We start from the raw sequence: 17,544 nt of genomic DNA, 5'->3' as shown, positions 1-17,544 counted from the left end.
AACTGGGTAAATCGGCTGGGCCGGATGGAATTCTACCGGAAATGGTGAAATGTTGTAGTACTTCAATCATATCATACTTAACTATAGTTTTTAATAGGATTATGCAAAGTGGTGCATTCCCTTACGAGTGGGCAAAGGGTATAGTAGTTCCCCTGAATAAGAAAGATAATATAAACGATGTCAATAATTATAGAGGAATAACGCTGATGGATGTATTTGGATGTTGATGACAACAGTATTAAATAATAGACTCAAGACCTTTGCCGACGTTTATGATACAATCCGTGAATCTCAGGCAGGATTCCGAAGCGGATACAGTACAATTGATAATATATTTACATTACAATGTTTAGCACAAAAATATCTCTCTAAACGTCGGGGTAAATTTTATTGTTTGTTTGTTGATTTCCGTAAAGCATTCGATTCGATTAACCGAAATCTCTTGTGGTATTCATTAATGAAAAATGGAATACATGGTCGTTTATTGGTGGTTTTGAAGGATCTGTACTCTAAGATTCAGTGTGCTGTCAGGACATCAAATAACTCTCTTTTAGATTATTTCGAATCACTGAGTGGTGTAAGACAGGGCTGCGTGTTGAGTCCTTTTCTGTTCACGATGTTTATCCATGAATTACAGTCAATGATAGAAAGTAGTGATATGCGAGGGCTTTTTATTGGAGAGGAGTTTATGGACATATTACTTTTACTATATGCAGATGATTTGTGTATTTTTGATGACACAGTAATAGGTCTGCAAAGAAAAATTGATATTTTATCCAATTTTTGTAAAACGTGGGGACTTGAAATTAACATGTTAAAACCGAAATTTTGGTTTTCAGAAGAGTTGGTACTTTAAGGTATGATGAACGATGGTTTTTGAATGATAAACGTACAAATGTAAGTACTTACTATAGTTATCTGGGTGTTCTGTTTTCAAATAGATTGTCTTGGACTAAATGCATTGATACTCTCAAGATAAAAGCAAATAAGGCTTTGTTTGCCATTAAACAATTGCAATTTCACTTTGTAAATATGCCAATTAACATTTTATTTAAATTGTTTGATATTAAGATAAAGCCCATTCTTCTTTATGGTGCTGAGATCTGGGGCTGCAAAGGTGGTCAAATTGTCGAAACTTTTCATACTAAGTTTTGTAAATTTGTTTTAGGAGTTGGTAAATATGTGTCAAGTACGGCAATATTAGCTGAATGTGGAAGAAATGGTTTGCATGTGGATTATCATATGAAGTGTGTTAAACACTGGTGTAAACTGATTAGAATGAATGATGAAAGATATCCCCGACAGTGTTATTTGTTAATGAAGAAGCTGGATGAATGTGGTAGAATTACTTGGGCAACTCATGTTAAATATTTACTCGACATATATGGATTTGGTAATGTGTGGTACGAACAGAATATTGGTGATGTTAAGTGTTTCTTGCAGCTATTTAGACAACGTTTGTTGGATTGCAACAAACAGAGTATACAGATGAAAATGTATGAGTCTCGTAAATTAAGGTTTTATTCACACGTCAAGATATTATTGGATATGGAATATTATGTTACAGCTTTCAGAAATAGAGACCATAGACGTATGATGTCCTGTTGCGATTAAGTGAATTGCCTATACGGAGTAATCTGGGCAGAAGAGAGGATATTGATTCTTCACAACGCTTTTGTCGGCTATGTAACAATGGTTGTATTGAGGACGAAGTCCATTTTGTGTTTGTCTGCCCGTTTTTACGCAACAATAAGACAAAAGTATATTCCTGTAAGATTCTATAACAATCCATGTATTAAGACTTTTAGTAATCTCTTAAATAGCAAAAATGACTGTATACTCAGAAATGTAGCTAAGTATGTGAAGGAAGCCCTATTATTACGTACCAAGTCCTAATATTATACCCTTAAGATTGTTTGCAATGTAAATTGTCTCAATTGTATATTACTACATATAACTGAAATGTACATGGGCCTATGGCCTCCCATACATGAATAAACACACGTTGATAGTCTCTTCAGATGCGTTTTCCGTATCGTCAATTCTAAAGTAGAAATCTCCGAATTTCGGCTGAAGTTTCCAAAACAAATAATTACGGGTTTTTTTCATCATCAATCTTTTATTCAATGATCTCAGTGTATTTCCAAGACTTTCTCTACATTTGATTTGTCCCAGAAAGGTAATAAACGATATGAGGGGACACCAGAAATGGGTTTCACACGTTGTACCCATGTCCGGAATCGAACCCGGGTCTTCGGCTTGACAAGCTAACGCTTTAACCACTAGGCTACCAGACCGCCTCCGAAGATGAAAGAGCAGAAGTTAGATCACTATGGGCAAAATGGTTAATTCATTCTGGAGTTAACCAGTGATGAAATTCATCATGATTTCAGACTATGCATTCTACTGCCAAATTGTTGGTGCCTAAGACTGTAAAGGAATGTGATAAATTTTATTATTGTTTGTTCAGTCAGGATACTATTGTTCTATGTGATGGTTATGAAAATGTTGACGATGTGCATGTACTTATTTCTATCCGAGAATAGTTGTGCCGTACACTAAGCCAGCTGTCACGGTCACAACAGCTGTCACAGAAAATCATGTCATAGCCAATGTATACTAGCCACATTAAGAAACTGTGCACGGAGAAAATATAGATATAAGGGCACACCGTCCATATATGAAATATAGGTTTGAACACAGCAATTATTGGAGACATTCAAACGCTCATGCACGTGCCATGCGATATGACGTCATTGATGGGGGCCTATGGACGTGAAATGTGTTACTGCACGTGCATCCTGTGCAGCTGTACACAGCATGTGCAACTCAAATTCGCTGTCACTTTGGAAAGCATGATCTGTGGTCATTCAAACATTCACAACTTCTCAGGCGCAGACACAAGCATATCACAAGCAAATCATGCCAAGATTGACAGCTGCACAGCGTCATGAGGCCATTGGAATGATCCGAGCGGGAATGAGGCAACAACAGGTGGCAACACATTTCCAATGCCATCGTATCACGATATCGGCATTGGTGAGGCGTTATCAGAACACAAATGACGTTGCCGACCACCCACGTTCAGGACGTCCCCGAGTAACGACGCCAAGACAGGACAGATGGATTCGAGTTACACATCTCCGACACAGGTTCCAAACGGCAGTAACGACGTCCCAGACAATTCCTGGACTGCGCCGTATCCATCCCAACACTGTCAGGAATCGTTTACGTCAGTACGGGATTCGACCACGACGCCCTGCCATACGTCCCATCCTGACACACCGTCATCGAGTCAACCGTCTAAGATGGTGTCGAAATCATGTTCGCCAACCTCGAATATGGTGGAGAAATGTTGTCTTTACAGATGAATCGAGGTTCAACATTTCCTACAGTGACGGGCGCCAACGTGTCTACCGGCGTTTGGGAGAACGTTATGCACGCCACTGTATTGTGGAGAGGAATCGTTTTGGAGGTGGCTCTGTGATGATTTGGGGTAGGATAACAGCACGGCACCGAAACCCTTTGGTGGTTGTTCAGGGCAATCTCACCGGTGTTGGCTACAGAGATCAGATTCTGATGCCTGTGGTCATTCCTTTCCTGCAACGTCATGGCCCGGGATTGACATTTCAACAGGACAACGCTCGTCCTCACACGACTAGGGTCGCAATGGATTTCCTTCACCATAACAATGTCATGTTACTGCCATGGCCTGCAGTTTCTCCAGATCTCTCCCCAATAGAGCATGTGTGGGATGAAATGGAGCGCCGTATGCGTCGTCTTCCACATCCTCCAGATAACGTCCTTGACTTGGCACAGGATTTGAGGAGGATATGGCAGGCCATTCCTCAGGCCTTCCATGCCCATTTGGTGGACTCCATGCGTCGCCGATGCACTGCTGTGATTCACGCACAGGGTGGTCATACCCGTTATTGACTTTGTGACTTTGTCGTATGACCCCCTACTCCATTTTGATCTTCTGACGTCATCGTAACAGATGTTGTTCAGGTCCCGTTGACATTTTCTTATGGTCCGATCATTCAGCTGCTACAGCGTCTACGCCATTTTGTTCTTGTTGTGTTGTATTTCAATCCAGAATATATTTTCTCCGTGCACAGTTTCTTTATGTGGCTAGTATAGTTCGTCAACTCAGAATGTCAGTCCCAGTTCGAAGGTGACCTTCTTGACTAATGCTAATTCATGCGTCAATTAAAAACAAACAGTGTTAACACAGATGACGACGACGAAAGACTCAACTACCTTTACAAATGAGAAAACTCGCCAGATGTCAATGGATTTGCTTACCTTGATGCCAATGTGGGTTATCCAGCAGCCCTCAAATAGCTTCATCAACGTTTTACCACCAGACAGTCTAAAGGGGCTTGGCGAATTTGCTATCTTCTAGTGGTTATGACATTTAAAGAATAGACGCTGTTAAGGTCCTACACTTTGCAGAGAGCATATCTATGTTAATCAGCAAACTCCCCTTCCGCTACCATGATAAGTGGTGACATATTGTTATCTGAGTTCAGGAATGATCTGCACCTGTCAAGTCCAACGCTCCTGCACAGTTAGTGATGAAGGAAACCAGAAAGGCCTGGGATCATACAAATGAACATGAGGCTTTAAGGACGACGGAACAGAAAGCAAATGTTGGACTAGTTATGAATCAGCAGGTCACCAGTCAACAACCTCTGAAGGGAACTTAGCAACATAGATGTCTTGCGCCAACAACTGAACTCGGCAACACTATTGATCGATCCAATGGTACATCAGTACAGATGGACCCCGCGCTCCAAACAATACATATGTACAGTAATTAAACATCTTACCCAATAGGGACATGCGACTCTTTCTCAAAGCTACCAACCGCCGTGAAATTGCTGGAATATTGCTAAAAGCGGTGTAAACCCATACTCACTCTCTCAAAACTACCTCGTACTGATAGAACAAACATTTTGCGATTCAAAGGTATGTGTTTTTGATGACAGAAAAGAGGTCGTGTAAACTGGGAAGGTCGATCAAGAGCAACCTGTTCAATCTTCGACATCCAAGTGTGTTCCACAATGACATAGGGTAAGGGACAAGCAAGAAACTAACCAAAAAAGGTCCAACCACAGACACCCATATTGTAAGAGTACAAGGCTCCGTCTCATAACGAAGTTTGATCATTATCAGCTGTATCACGAGGCTAATGGTTTCGGTGGTCAGGCTTGGTGACTTGGTTGGTTTGCAATCTTCGACATCCAACTGTGTTCCACAATGACATAGGGTAAGGGAAAAGCAAGAAAATAACCCCAAAAGGTCAAGTTGATGCCTTCAAATATCCCTCAACCTCCATGCATTCACTTACATCCAGATTTTTATAGGAGGGCATACAAGGATATTTTACAGTTTTTCAAACCACACTTTACCGGGAAACATCTATCACAGTAGTATGGGCTCTCCGTTTCATGGGATCATTTTATAGATGAGGTGAGGTGAAATTGGGTTTAACGTCGCGTCCAAGATTATTGTACTTATATAGCCACGTGCATGCACGTGTGTGTGTGTATGTGTGTGGCTGCTTGTACTAGTCCGGACTGATGCCGATTTATAGTGCTAGCTCACTGAGATACCATGCCGCAGTTTAACATGAATACCCCACTCAGACACAGTATACTGACTCCGAGCCGACCAGTCCTTGTTTTAGACCCATAATGCCGAGCGCCAGACAGGGTTACAACAAGTTCCATCTTTTAACGTCTTTTGGTATGACGCGGCCGGGAATCGAACCCCGGACCTTCCACTCTCCGGGCGGACGCTCTACCACTAGACCACGGAGGCGGTCGTGTGGCACACAGCTTGTTTTGTACTGAGTGCAACAAATTAAAGAAAATTCCCTGGGAGGCCGCCAGCCTTTTGAGTTCAGTTTATACATCACAAAATCCTCCAACCTCCATGCATTCACTCTCCACCCAAGGTTCCGTCTTGGCTCTGCCACCAAACCCATCCACACGTTTGTGTTCAGTCTTGTTGTTAGTTTCACAGGAACGCACACTTGGAGATTTTACAGTTTTGAAACCGCGGACAGACATACAGACAGACAGATTTATTCTCTATGAAGGCCAAATGGCCAAGAGGTACAAATACAATGCTTTTACGTCAGCTTCCAGTCGTGAACAGTAAAAGTAAATGTATGAAGCGTAGATAAAATACCTACAAGGGACATAACTCAACATTACAAAAATGACACGTCAAAACATGCTTTAAGTTAATAGCAACAGCCGTGATTTTACTTTGCTGCTCAGACTATAAAATATTTACAAGGTCTTGTTTACAATCTTGGTAAAATACATATTTCGCAAAATTATATATTTTTTACATTACATCCTGAACTGCAGATCCCCTTTGTGGTAGCTTTATTTGTAAATTGTTCAAAGATCTTCTAAACATACAGAATTATTAAAAATGGGTTTGGGTTGTAAATTGGAATTTACATCATCATAACGACATAGGAATATTGATGGTGTTATTGAATCATGCCAGGGCAATTAGTTTGCTTTAAATGGTACAAAGTTATTTTTTATCTCCAACATTTTGGGAGATCCAAACATAAGCAAAACCAGCAGAAAATCAAAAATGTCGAAGCTCGGATTCCCAACTGTTTTTGCCAGTGTCCTCTAAGCTTTCAAGCATTATATGTCATTGATGTGGATAAAGGTTACAGTCTCCCAACAACTGCCTAATCCAAAAGCTTACTAATCTAACGTGGTAGTGAATATGTACACTGTGACGTCTATTATCCCAAAGTGCAGATCCGTTCGTGAGACCTGCATCACTTCAGGCTTTCCTCCCACATTAAGCCGACACGCTGTGATATGACTGGAATACTGATAAAAGCGGTGTTAAACCAAACTCACTCACTCACTGTACAACAAACTTGAACACTTCCATTATGCATCATGCAACAGCAACATGAAGTCCCAGCTGCAAGTACTTGGTGTGGTGTGTTACAAAAGCGTCTAGGCTCATATTGAATATTAAGCTCCCTATCAATGCTGTGCGCCGATCTGTTTAAATATATTTATATTCTTCAAAGAAAGGTATATTTAACGTCTTAATACATATTAATCTTGTAGTTCGAGTAGTATCATCTTCCCAAGGCAAGTGAGTTAACTGACTATAAAAGTCCAGTTGCACCGAAATCGAAATCCGGTTCGTAGAGTGTCATGCAGATTTCGGTCGACTGCAGGATTTGCAAACCATGTGCACCGCTAGCTCGTTGTCAACAGATATTTTCTAAATCTTTTCATGTTTTTAATCAAGGTGCTCACGTGATTTGATGCACTTCGCGATGTAAGACTCGTTTTATCACAAAAAAGATATTGATCGTCTTGATTGGACGCCACCGTTTTGTTTGAAACAAATGCAAGTGATACGAGAGGTTGAATCTGATTGGTCAATAGGAGACGCATAGAAAGGACATAACTCGTAATAGCCACTGGTGGCGCTACGATCGAGCCCAGGAATTCCAGCCTAGTTCGACAAGGGTGGAAACTGGACTTTTAAAGTCAGTTAACTCTCTTGGCTCGCGAAGATGGAGTAGAATAGGCAAGAGTCATCTTCGGATTCCATGGCGCACTGGTATCCGCAAAAAGAGAACATACCGTATTCGACGTAATAAGCGCCCAGGGCGCTCTCAAAATTAGAAATAGGGGGTTCTTATTAGAAAATTATTTTGGTGAAAAAAAAGTTGAAAGATAAATATCGCGGTTTATGCTGACAGCCTGAAATGTTTATGTACGACAGATATATTTTTTCCAGAATTCTATTGCCCATAAATAAGGGTGCATATAACACACGAATGCGTATTATTCGCGAAAACATAAGTCTTGTGTACATTGATCAATCGGAAGGGGTGCCAATTGGGATTGTTCATTTGCCAATATATTAGCAAATATCGCCGTGGGCGCTTATTACGTCGAATACGGTATTGAGAAATCACTGAATCTGAGCATTTTGAAAGGTGTCGTCAATATTCAAACTTATCTAACTATAAATGAAAAGTCTGGGCCAGTCATTACAGTGACTAAAACATTGGCAACGATCTTCGCCATCAGGGCACAGTGACACATATTCAGGAAAGCTAACCACAAAGTTCTCTTTAGTAGGCTGTCATGGCAAGCAGGTTATGCTTGGGCGTGGTCCTCAACGGAATTGTCATGGTGAGAATATATGCACATGGATTGGGTTCATATTTGATTACAATACATTTGCCGCACCTGTTTTTCTAGCAATTCGCAGATGCACTTGTTCTTGTGTAATGTGGGATGCCTGTTTACAACACTCGTTTCAAATCCTTTATCAAACAGAAGGTCATAATTTCTTCGTTTTTTCCAGCTTTTCTTGTTTTATCCTGAAATTAAAAATAAAATTCATGAATAGTGAATGAGTATGGTTTTACGCCGCTATTTTAGCAATTTTCTAGCAATATCACAGCGGGGATCAAGAGAAATGTGCTTCACATATTGTACCCATATTGAAGTCGATCCCGGGTCTTCGGCGTGAAGAGCGAAAACCTTAACTACTGGGCTACCCCACCGTGCCTGATTATATCATGATGACAAGCAACATATGCTTAAGTTGCTGCCATGATGATGTACAGAAGAATGAGGACAAGGCGAAGGCAGTATTGGCTGAGACCTTGGACCACAAGAAGGCCACAGTTAGCTCTAGGAGACTATGAGAATCTGATGGCAGAGTTGGAGAGAAATAGTCGCGGTGATTTCGGGGGCTACATCAGAATAGAGCCTGTCAACATCGGACATCTCTGGCTCTGCCACCTCATCAGGTATACGCCTCTTCTTTTGTTGAGATGTTGTTGGGTCTGGCTCAATTGTAGCAGACCTGTGCACCACAGCAATTGTCTCTATTGTCTCTTCTACAATTTCTTTTGTTTCCCTGCCTTTACGGACCATTGTGATGAATGGAAATAATTGAGTACTTATGACAACATGATGCTGCAATGCACAGAGAGGTCTTTTTATAGACGGTGACAAGTTGCAAACCCAACGGCGATTGATCGACACACGGTCGCCACTAGGTTGCAAAGGGTCAACACCCTTGCGAAGATGAAAAAGATCGCCGCACAGAGGAAACCAATCTGCGATTAAAATAACACCACTTGGGGACCTCAAGGAGACCAATAAACCTCCGAGCGACAAAATCGGTCGCGGACAGTGAGTGAGTTAAAATTTAACGTCACATCGGCAGTATCTCAGCCATATAGTGACTGGTCGCGGACAATCTTTTGTGCATGTTCAGAAGACTGGTTGCGAACGAACGGGTTTTGCGACCGCTCTGAAACCCCCAAAACCTCACTGCGATTCCATACATGACACACTTATTTTAGTTGGAATCACAGCCTCAGCATCGGTAGGAGGCACGGGTGGCCCATTCGTCTAAGGCGCCGCGATTCGCTGTGCAGAGTTGCGTCCCTTGGGCACGCCAGAAGCCTATGATTATGGGTTCGAATCCCGGTTCGCCCCGATTATGTTTCTAGGTTTGTCAGCACCATACCCATGCTCGTGGGTTTCACCGAAGCGGTAAACGTCTGAGACCTGCATCACTTCGGGCTTTCCTCCCACATTAAGCTGACACGCCGTGATATAACTGGAATACTGTTAAAAGCAGCGTTAAACCCATCTCACTCACTCAGCATCGGTAAGTTACCTTTTACTCTTATATTCCTTTTAGAAACAGTTTCGATTTTTGAAGAAACGGGCGCCGGTGTATTTTTTTCATTCAAGGCATTTCATACTTAATCTCCTAACATCTGTTCACCTGTTTGACCTAAAACCTATAGGCATTCGTCTATTTGTCTAAGGTATGCATTCGCCTATTTTCCTTGTATATACATGCATTTTCAAAGGGGTGATTAATTTTTTTCAAGATAATCAGTCAGCTGAAGATTTTAATGTAATTATATTTACATCCATCTGCACCGCACCATTTAAATGTTATATGTTATAGGAAAGTTGTATGTGTTTTACAATACATGTATGTATCTTTAACATTTATCATGTTCACAATTTTGTTTCAATCAATACAATAACATCATAAGGTATCCATTCTTGTTCACGTTTGTGAACAAACTTATGAATCAATCAATATCAGAGTATCAGCCTACTTCCATTCCAAATTTATCAAGGCCTCTGTAAAGCTTTCAAAGGTTTTAGGGGCGGTCGGGTAGCCTAGTGGTTAAAGCGTTCGCTCGTCACGCCGAAGAACCGGGTTCGAATCCCGACATGGGTAAAATGTGTGAAGCCCATTTCTGGTGTCCCCCGCCGTGATATTGCTGGAATATTGCTAAAAGCGGCGTAAAACCATACTCACTCACTCACTTCAAAGGTTTTAATGGTAGACATGCGCAGGACAATTCCAAACAAGACGCATCAATGACAAAAATGATGTCCGATGCTATCCATATTTTCTCTTGTACCATTGTGTTTTTTTAGATGAACAATTGACTTGCCTTTGCATGTGTTTGTGACGGGAGCAACCGGTGGGACAAGATACGCTCACCTGTTGGGCAGTGATTCATAAACAAAAGCTTATGATCTGGTCGGAATCGTACAATATACAGACTTTTCGTCGCTTCTACTACTATCTTTTTCATGTCACTATTCCTTACCTCTCTGTCTCTGTCTCTCTCCGGGAAAGTTTCACCAGCCTCACGTGCCCAGTAAATGATGTCACATATGTATTTCTGAAGAAAGATAACACGTGGGTTAGCAGTGAAGGATGGACGTGGTACCATGACAACTGTCACACATTACAACTGACGATACACATTACAAACGACAGCACACATTTACCATTGACTGTATACTTTACAGTTGACGTCACAGATTACAAATGTAGTAACATTACAACTGTCGTCACACATGACAACTAACGGCACACGTTACAACTGACATCGTACATGACAACTGACCCTTGGAGATCCGGGTTAGAATAGGTCTTCAGCAGCGCCGTAACAGGCGACTATGCTCGTCGTAAGAGGCGACTAAAGGGTTCGGGTGGTCAAGCTCGCTGACTTTGTTGGTGCATATCGTAGACCGATGCTCATGATGTCAATCACTGGATTGTCTGGTCCAGACTCGAATATTTACAGACCGCCGTCATATAGCTGGAATATTGCTGAGTGTGGCGTTAAATAACAAACAAACAAAACAAAACATGACAACTAATGTCACACATTGCAACTGACGGAATGACGTCACACATTGCAACTGATGTCAGTTTTTCCAGCTGGTGTCACACATTGCAACTGACGTAATCATTCCAGCTGGTGTCACGCATCGCAACTGACGGAATGACGTCACATTGCAGCTGACGTAATCATTCCAGCTGGTGTCCCACATTGCAACTGACGTAAGACATTCCAGATGGTGTCACACACTGCAACTGACGGAATGACGTCACATTGCAACTGACGTAAGACATTCCAGCTGGTGACACACATTGCAACTGACGGAATGACGTCACGCATTGCAACTGACGTCAGTTTTTCCAGCTGGTGTCACAAAATGCAATTGACGGAATGACATCACCGATGCAACTGACGGAATGACATCACACATTGCAACTGACGGAATGATGCTACACATTGCAACTGACGTCACTTTTCCATCTCGTGTCCCAAAATGCAGCTGACGGAATGACGTCACTCATTGCAACTGACGGAATGACGTCACTCATTTCAACTGACGTCAGTTTTTCCAGCTCGTGTCACAAAATACAGCTGACGGAATGACGTAACACACTGCAACTGACGTCACACATTTCAGCTAGTGTCACATATTACAACGGGTCTTACACATTGCAAATTCTACTGAATGGGTTCTATACACATTCCATATGCATCACCAATCTATCATACACTTTGTTTTTCTTGTTTAACGCCGCACTCAGCAATATTCCAGCTATAATCTGAAATAATCGAATCTGGACCAGACAATCGAGTGATTGATATCATGACCATCAATCTACGCAATCGGGATACGATGACAAGCATCAACCAAGATCAGACCGCCCGATCCCATTAGTCGCCTCTTACGATAAGTATAGTCGCCTTTTATGGCAAGCATGGGTTGCTGAAGACCTATTCTATCCCGGGTCTTCACGGGTTCTATCATACTCACCATACATGGTTTTAAGTCATAATACATGACCTTCAACTGACGAGAATGTTAAGGAAAGCCATTGTCAACTATATGAAGCAGATTTGAGAGTGGACCGTATCATTTAGTGTATATAATTTTCCATATTTTGAGCTCATACAATTAACATATCACACAAGTAGCTGCCAAAACATGACAAGCACAATTTTGCGACAAGACATTAAGCATGATTTAAAATAACCTTTATCGGATTCTGGGACTTTTTGTTTCCGAACATGAATGGGAAATACACTGAACAACAAAAGTACCTGTGACATTTAGATTTAATGCAAAGTTATGCTTTTTACCAAATCTGAAACAATTTCGGTTTGCAACAGATAAAAAAGACTCATGTAAGTGTTCAAGTGGTTTAATTTGCCATACTGACTTCAGAAAATGCGTGATTTCATAAAAAACATGAACATGCCAAAATGTCAGTTACAAATCAATAGCTGTAAAAATGGAACAGTTATCAATAGCAACCTCTGGTTGCGAGGCAAGCAACACATCTTCGTCTCGTGGAAAGGGCCAGGCGTCGCACAAAGTCCTGTGGGATATCTGTCCATATCTGCTGGAGCATGTTTCGAAATTCCTAGAGTGTCTGTGGAACACGTGGTTGACGTCGAAGGCGCGTATCCATCGCATCCCACATGTGCTCGATTGGTGAGAGATCAGGGGAGCGAGCCGGCCAGGGGATGACATTCACGTTGTTATGTTGAAGAGAATCCTGAACAAATCGAGCAATATGAGGCCGAGCGTTGTCATGTTGAAAGGTAATGCCTTGGCCACAATATTGAAAACCAAACTTTACTTGTTTGAAAAATACACTAAAATATTGGTGTCACAGGAACTTCTGTTGTTGAGTATATAATCTGATAACTAAACTGACTCATGACAGTTAATATTTTAACATGCCCACTTCTTATTACTGTATGGGACAGACCATTTGGTATTCTGGGGGAGGGGGTGGGGTTGGTACATTTCTAAGTATGTGACGACTCTTCTGCACATCAGAACACTTCAGCATTACCCAGAGTGTCTGCTGTGTTCCTAGCGGCAAACCCGGGTACGCTCCCAAAGTCGGTCAACAGATTGGGAGGTACCAAACCTAGGGCACCGAGAACAATGGTGAGTCGGGCAACTTGGTACTTGGGGTGCAAGCGTGACATTTCGTAAGCGAGGTCCGCATATTTGCCATGTGTTCTGAATCGTGTTCTGAAATTATCCATAACGCGTGGCATAACATAAATATGTAAATCAAAGTGTGAGTGCGGTCATTCACATTGAACTTATAATTATCACAATCCTGAGACAAGAATCCGCAACCATCAGAAAACATATTTTTCTCTAAAGGATACAGTTGGTGGTCCACATAGCCGACAGAATCCATAGTTGACAAGGATATTTGTTTTCAAAACATGTCCTAGAGTATATGCTTGCAGGCGAGCTTTCAATCTTTTTAACATCTGAAAAATAACCAAGCAAACATGCTCATGTGACAGCACGTCATGTGACATGACATTCCTTCAGAGCGGCGAAAGTAATCTCAATAACACACAACACACACTCATGAACGATTGCGGGCGTGTGACAATAAAGGCGTGCGTCAACTCTGTCGGCAGCAATGCCGTATATTGTACATATACGGGGAGAGCAGTCGACTCAGATATTTGTTTGTTTGTTTTTTAATGCCGAGTTCAGAATATTCCAGCTATATGACGCTGGTCTGTAAATAATCGAGTATGGACAAGACAATCCAGTGATTGACATCATGGGCATCGATCCACGCAATTGGGATATGATGACATGCATCAAACCAAGTCAGTGAGCCTGACCACCCGACCCCGTTAATCGCCTTATACGACAAGCATGGTTGCTGAAGACCTATTCTACCTCGGATCTTCACGGGTCCGACTCAGATGTCTAAGATATAGAGGTTGTGTTCGTCGGACATGCTGGTCAACTGTATCAGCATCATCTGCGTGTTTGTGGATTTCTCCAAAGTTGCAAACGTCTCTAGCCGCGATATAAATATTCTATTGTTCAAATCTTAACTCACTTACTAATTTTATTGTAATAATGTATCGAAGTATCAGCGATGGACAAGGGGAAACAAAGTAAGATATGGACATATCAGTAATAAATTTGTTCTGAGGTGAGGTGAAATGGGGTTTAACGTCGCGTCCAAGATTATTGCACTTATAAAGCGACGTGCATGCACGTGTATGTGTGTTAGTGTGTGTGGCTGCTTGTACTAGTCCGGACTGATGCCGATTTATAGTGCTAGCCCACTGAGATACCATGCCGAAGTTTAACATGAATACCCCACTCAGACACAGTTTTGAAAGATGTGGTGGATTTGTGTGTATGTCTAACGCTGGAGTCTGCTATATTCCAGCTAGGTGACGGTGGCCTGTAAGTAACCGAGTCTGAACCGAGCAAGCCAGTTATTCATATTGCAAGGAATGTTCTACGCCGTCAAGGTATGATGACAAGCACCGAACCAACCTTACCACACGATCAATTTTGACGCCTTTTACGACAATCAGTTGGCTGCTTGTGACCTACACATACATTGAATCCTCATGTATCAAGCATGGACCGCTTCCGTGGTGTAGTGGATAAAGCCTCTGCCGGGAAGCGGAAGGTCGGTGGTTCGATCCCCTGGATACCAGAAGACATTACAAATAGGTACTGGCTCAAAGTCAGTAAACTGTCTGAGAGGGGTATCCGTGTTCAACTGGTATATCAATCGGCTTGCATTAGTACGGCACAATCCCGGACGAGAACAAGCAGCACTATTGTGTGGATCGATGTCCACTATGCCAATCACTGGATTGTCTTGCCCATACTCGATTATTTACAGGCCGTCATACAGCGGGAAAGCAAACGAGATTAATATTCCAGAGGTTCTTAGAACATTGTCAAGTAATAGGTTTTTTTAAGAAGTGACAGGCACTTACCTGAACATGTACACCGCAGACCAAACCTACACTGACGTGTGGTGTACATATGCAGACCAAACCTACACTGACGGACCCATGAAGATTCCGGGGTAGAATAGGTCTTCAGCAACCCATGCTTGCCGTAAAAGGTGACTATGCTTGTCGTAAAAGGAGACTAACGGGATCGGGTGGTCAGGCTCGCTGACTTGGTTGATGCATGTCATCGATCCCAATTGCGTGGATCGATCTCATGATATCACTGTATTGTCTTGTCCAGACTCGATTATTTACAGACCGCCGTCATAAAGCTGGAATATTGCTGAGTGCGGCGTTAAACAACAAACCAAACCAAACCTACACTGACGACAGGCATAGCAAGAACCATGCCAATTAAAATGTAATCGTTAAACATTCTCTATCTGTGACAAACTGCGACATTATATCTCAGTGGGCTAGCATTATAAAACCGACAGAACCCCATTTAACCATAGTATAAAAAAGTGATACGCACTTACCTGTACATGTGCAACATAGACCAAACCTGCTCCGAGGACAGGTATGAGTAGAACAACGGCTAGAAGAAAGTCTCCATTCACCATTTTCCTATCTGATGCTTCCATTATGCAGATAATTAGCATTATCAGCAAAATGCAGAATGTTGTGCCGCAACAGCAAATGCCGCAACAATGACGAAAGGAGTGGATGGTGGAATAGTACTTCATGTAGGCAGAGGTGTTGGCAATATCCTTTGCTTCATAATATACTCGCTCAACGAACTGAAACAAACACAAACGTGTTTTGATATGGACGAGCTTAAAACGGGCAGGATACATAAACATGATATGAATTGGGAACGAGTTTTTTATGTTGTTTGTTTTTTAGCGCCGCAATATTTCAGCTATATTACGGCCGTCTGTTGATATACATCGATATTGCAGCTGTCATCGATATTCGAGCTGACATCGATATTCGAGCTGACATCGATATTCCGGCTTACATCGATATTGCAGCGGCATCGATATTCGAGCTGACATCGATATTCGAGCTGACATCGATATTCCAGCTGACATCGATATTCCGGCTGTCATCGATATTGCAGCTGTCATCGATATTCGAGGTGACATCGATATTCCGGCTGTCATCGTAATTCCAGCTGACATCGATATTCCAGCTGACATCGATATTCAGGCTGTCATCGATATTGCAGCTGAAATCGATATTCCGGCGGGTTGTACATATTCGAGTCTGGACCAGACTAATCAGTAGTAAACGAAGCAATATAAACCAAATCACCAAAGAACCAAAAGATAAGCCGACACGTGAAGAATAAATTCGGAAAGATTTCTACCCGTGGGGGATTCTGGGTTAGTATAGGCACCAAGGTTCCTATTGTTTGTTGTATGAGGCGTTGTATGAGGCGTTTGTTGTATATATGCCTCTATATATACATTGTATATGCCTCTAGAATAGGTATTCCAGGGGGGCTCAAGTCATACACGTTATGTTCTGTCATGTATTTCATTCAATCAGCGGTATCAAATCGCTAGCTAATATGAAGCTAATATTTTTGGAACAGTACTTCTTTTACAGCCACTGTCAGTAGGAATACGTGTACAAAACTAACTATATGTACAATTATAGGCTACAACATGCAAACTTGCGGTTACTACAGTATTCAAGGGATGTGATGCAATACGTTCGTGTTAAGTATTACGGTGTAAACAAACTGCTTGTTTAAAGGTTGTTGTCGGTGATTCCGCAAATTCTGATCGCCGATCCACTTAAAACCAAACAATGACGCTTCGATCAACATATTTGCTAACATCAAACAGTTAGCGTCCAGTTCCAAATTCAATTTAGCGAGGTTTAATCTACGCGTGGGGAACCTTGCTCTACATTGAAAACACAACGTGTTTATCTCCTACTTACCTTGCTTCCAAGTTGGCGAAGCTCGTACCGTTGGTGTTGGTCGAGATCCCGAAAAGACCAAGCAGATCCTCTGCAAGTGTATTTCAAATTTTTCTCTCCAAGTATTCTAGCAACAGTTCCATTAGTTGGTCCTTGAAAATTAACAAACGATGTCATGGATATTACATTTTATTATAGCTAAAATGGATAGAATTATCATTAAACCGCCCGCACGTTATCAGAAATGAGCGGGCCACTGTAACTTGATAATGCCCTCATATTGCTTGACGACGGGCCATTATCAAGCCCGTTGTTAGATGACGTCATAGGGTAGAGAAAATGACGTCACGTATTATAGTGACGTCATCTGGTTTGTTCTATGACGTTTCCATATTTGTAAAATGTGGTCAGTGACATTCGCGTTGATTGCAGTAAATGTTTCAAAACCGATGTTGTTGTTTCTTTATATTTGATAAAATATTCCA

At 41.8% G+C, this 17,544-nt stretch overlaps 1 protein-coding gene across 2 annotated transcripts in view; it reads right to left on the bottom strand.

Moving 5' to 3' along the window:
- Positions 1-6,076: 6,076 nt before the first annotated feature.
- Positions 6,077-17,544, bottom strand: part of LOC124135160 — a 25,455-nt gene continuing 13,987 nt past the window's right edge. For both annotated transcript variants that reach the window (XM_048396274.1, XM_048396273.1), the window contains exons 4-9: positions 17,081-17,211; positions 15,667-15,927; positions 13,565-13,672; positions 12,189-12,224; positions 10,676-10,750; positions 6,077-8,398 (exon numbers count right to left, since the gene is read on the bottom strand). In XM_048396274.1, the coding sequence (XP_048252231.1) occupies positions 8,321-8,398; positions 10,676-10,750; positions 12,189-12,224; positions 13,565-13,672; positions 15,667-15,927; positions 17,081-17,211 (689 nt within the window). In that variant the 3' untranslated portion in view covers positions 6,077-8,320. The remainder of the gene's footprint in view (positions 8,399-10,675; positions 10,751-12,188; positions 12,225-13,564; positions 13,673-15,666; positions 15,928-17,080; positions 17,212-17,544) is intronic.

The sequence above is a fragment of the Haliotis rufescens genome, unplaced genomic scaffold (assembly GCF_023055435.1).
Source record: "Haliotis rufescens isolate VD_foot unplaced genomic scaffold, xgHalRufe1.0.p SCAF_15, whole genome shotgun sequence".
In the NCBI taxonomy this organism is placed as follows: domain Eukaryota; kingdom Metazoa; phylum Mollusca; class Gastropoda; order Lepetellida; family Haliotidae; genus Haliotis; species Haliotis rufescens.
Note: the sequence above shows the minus strand (reverse complement) of the source record. Positions and strands in the feature narration are given on the sequence as shown.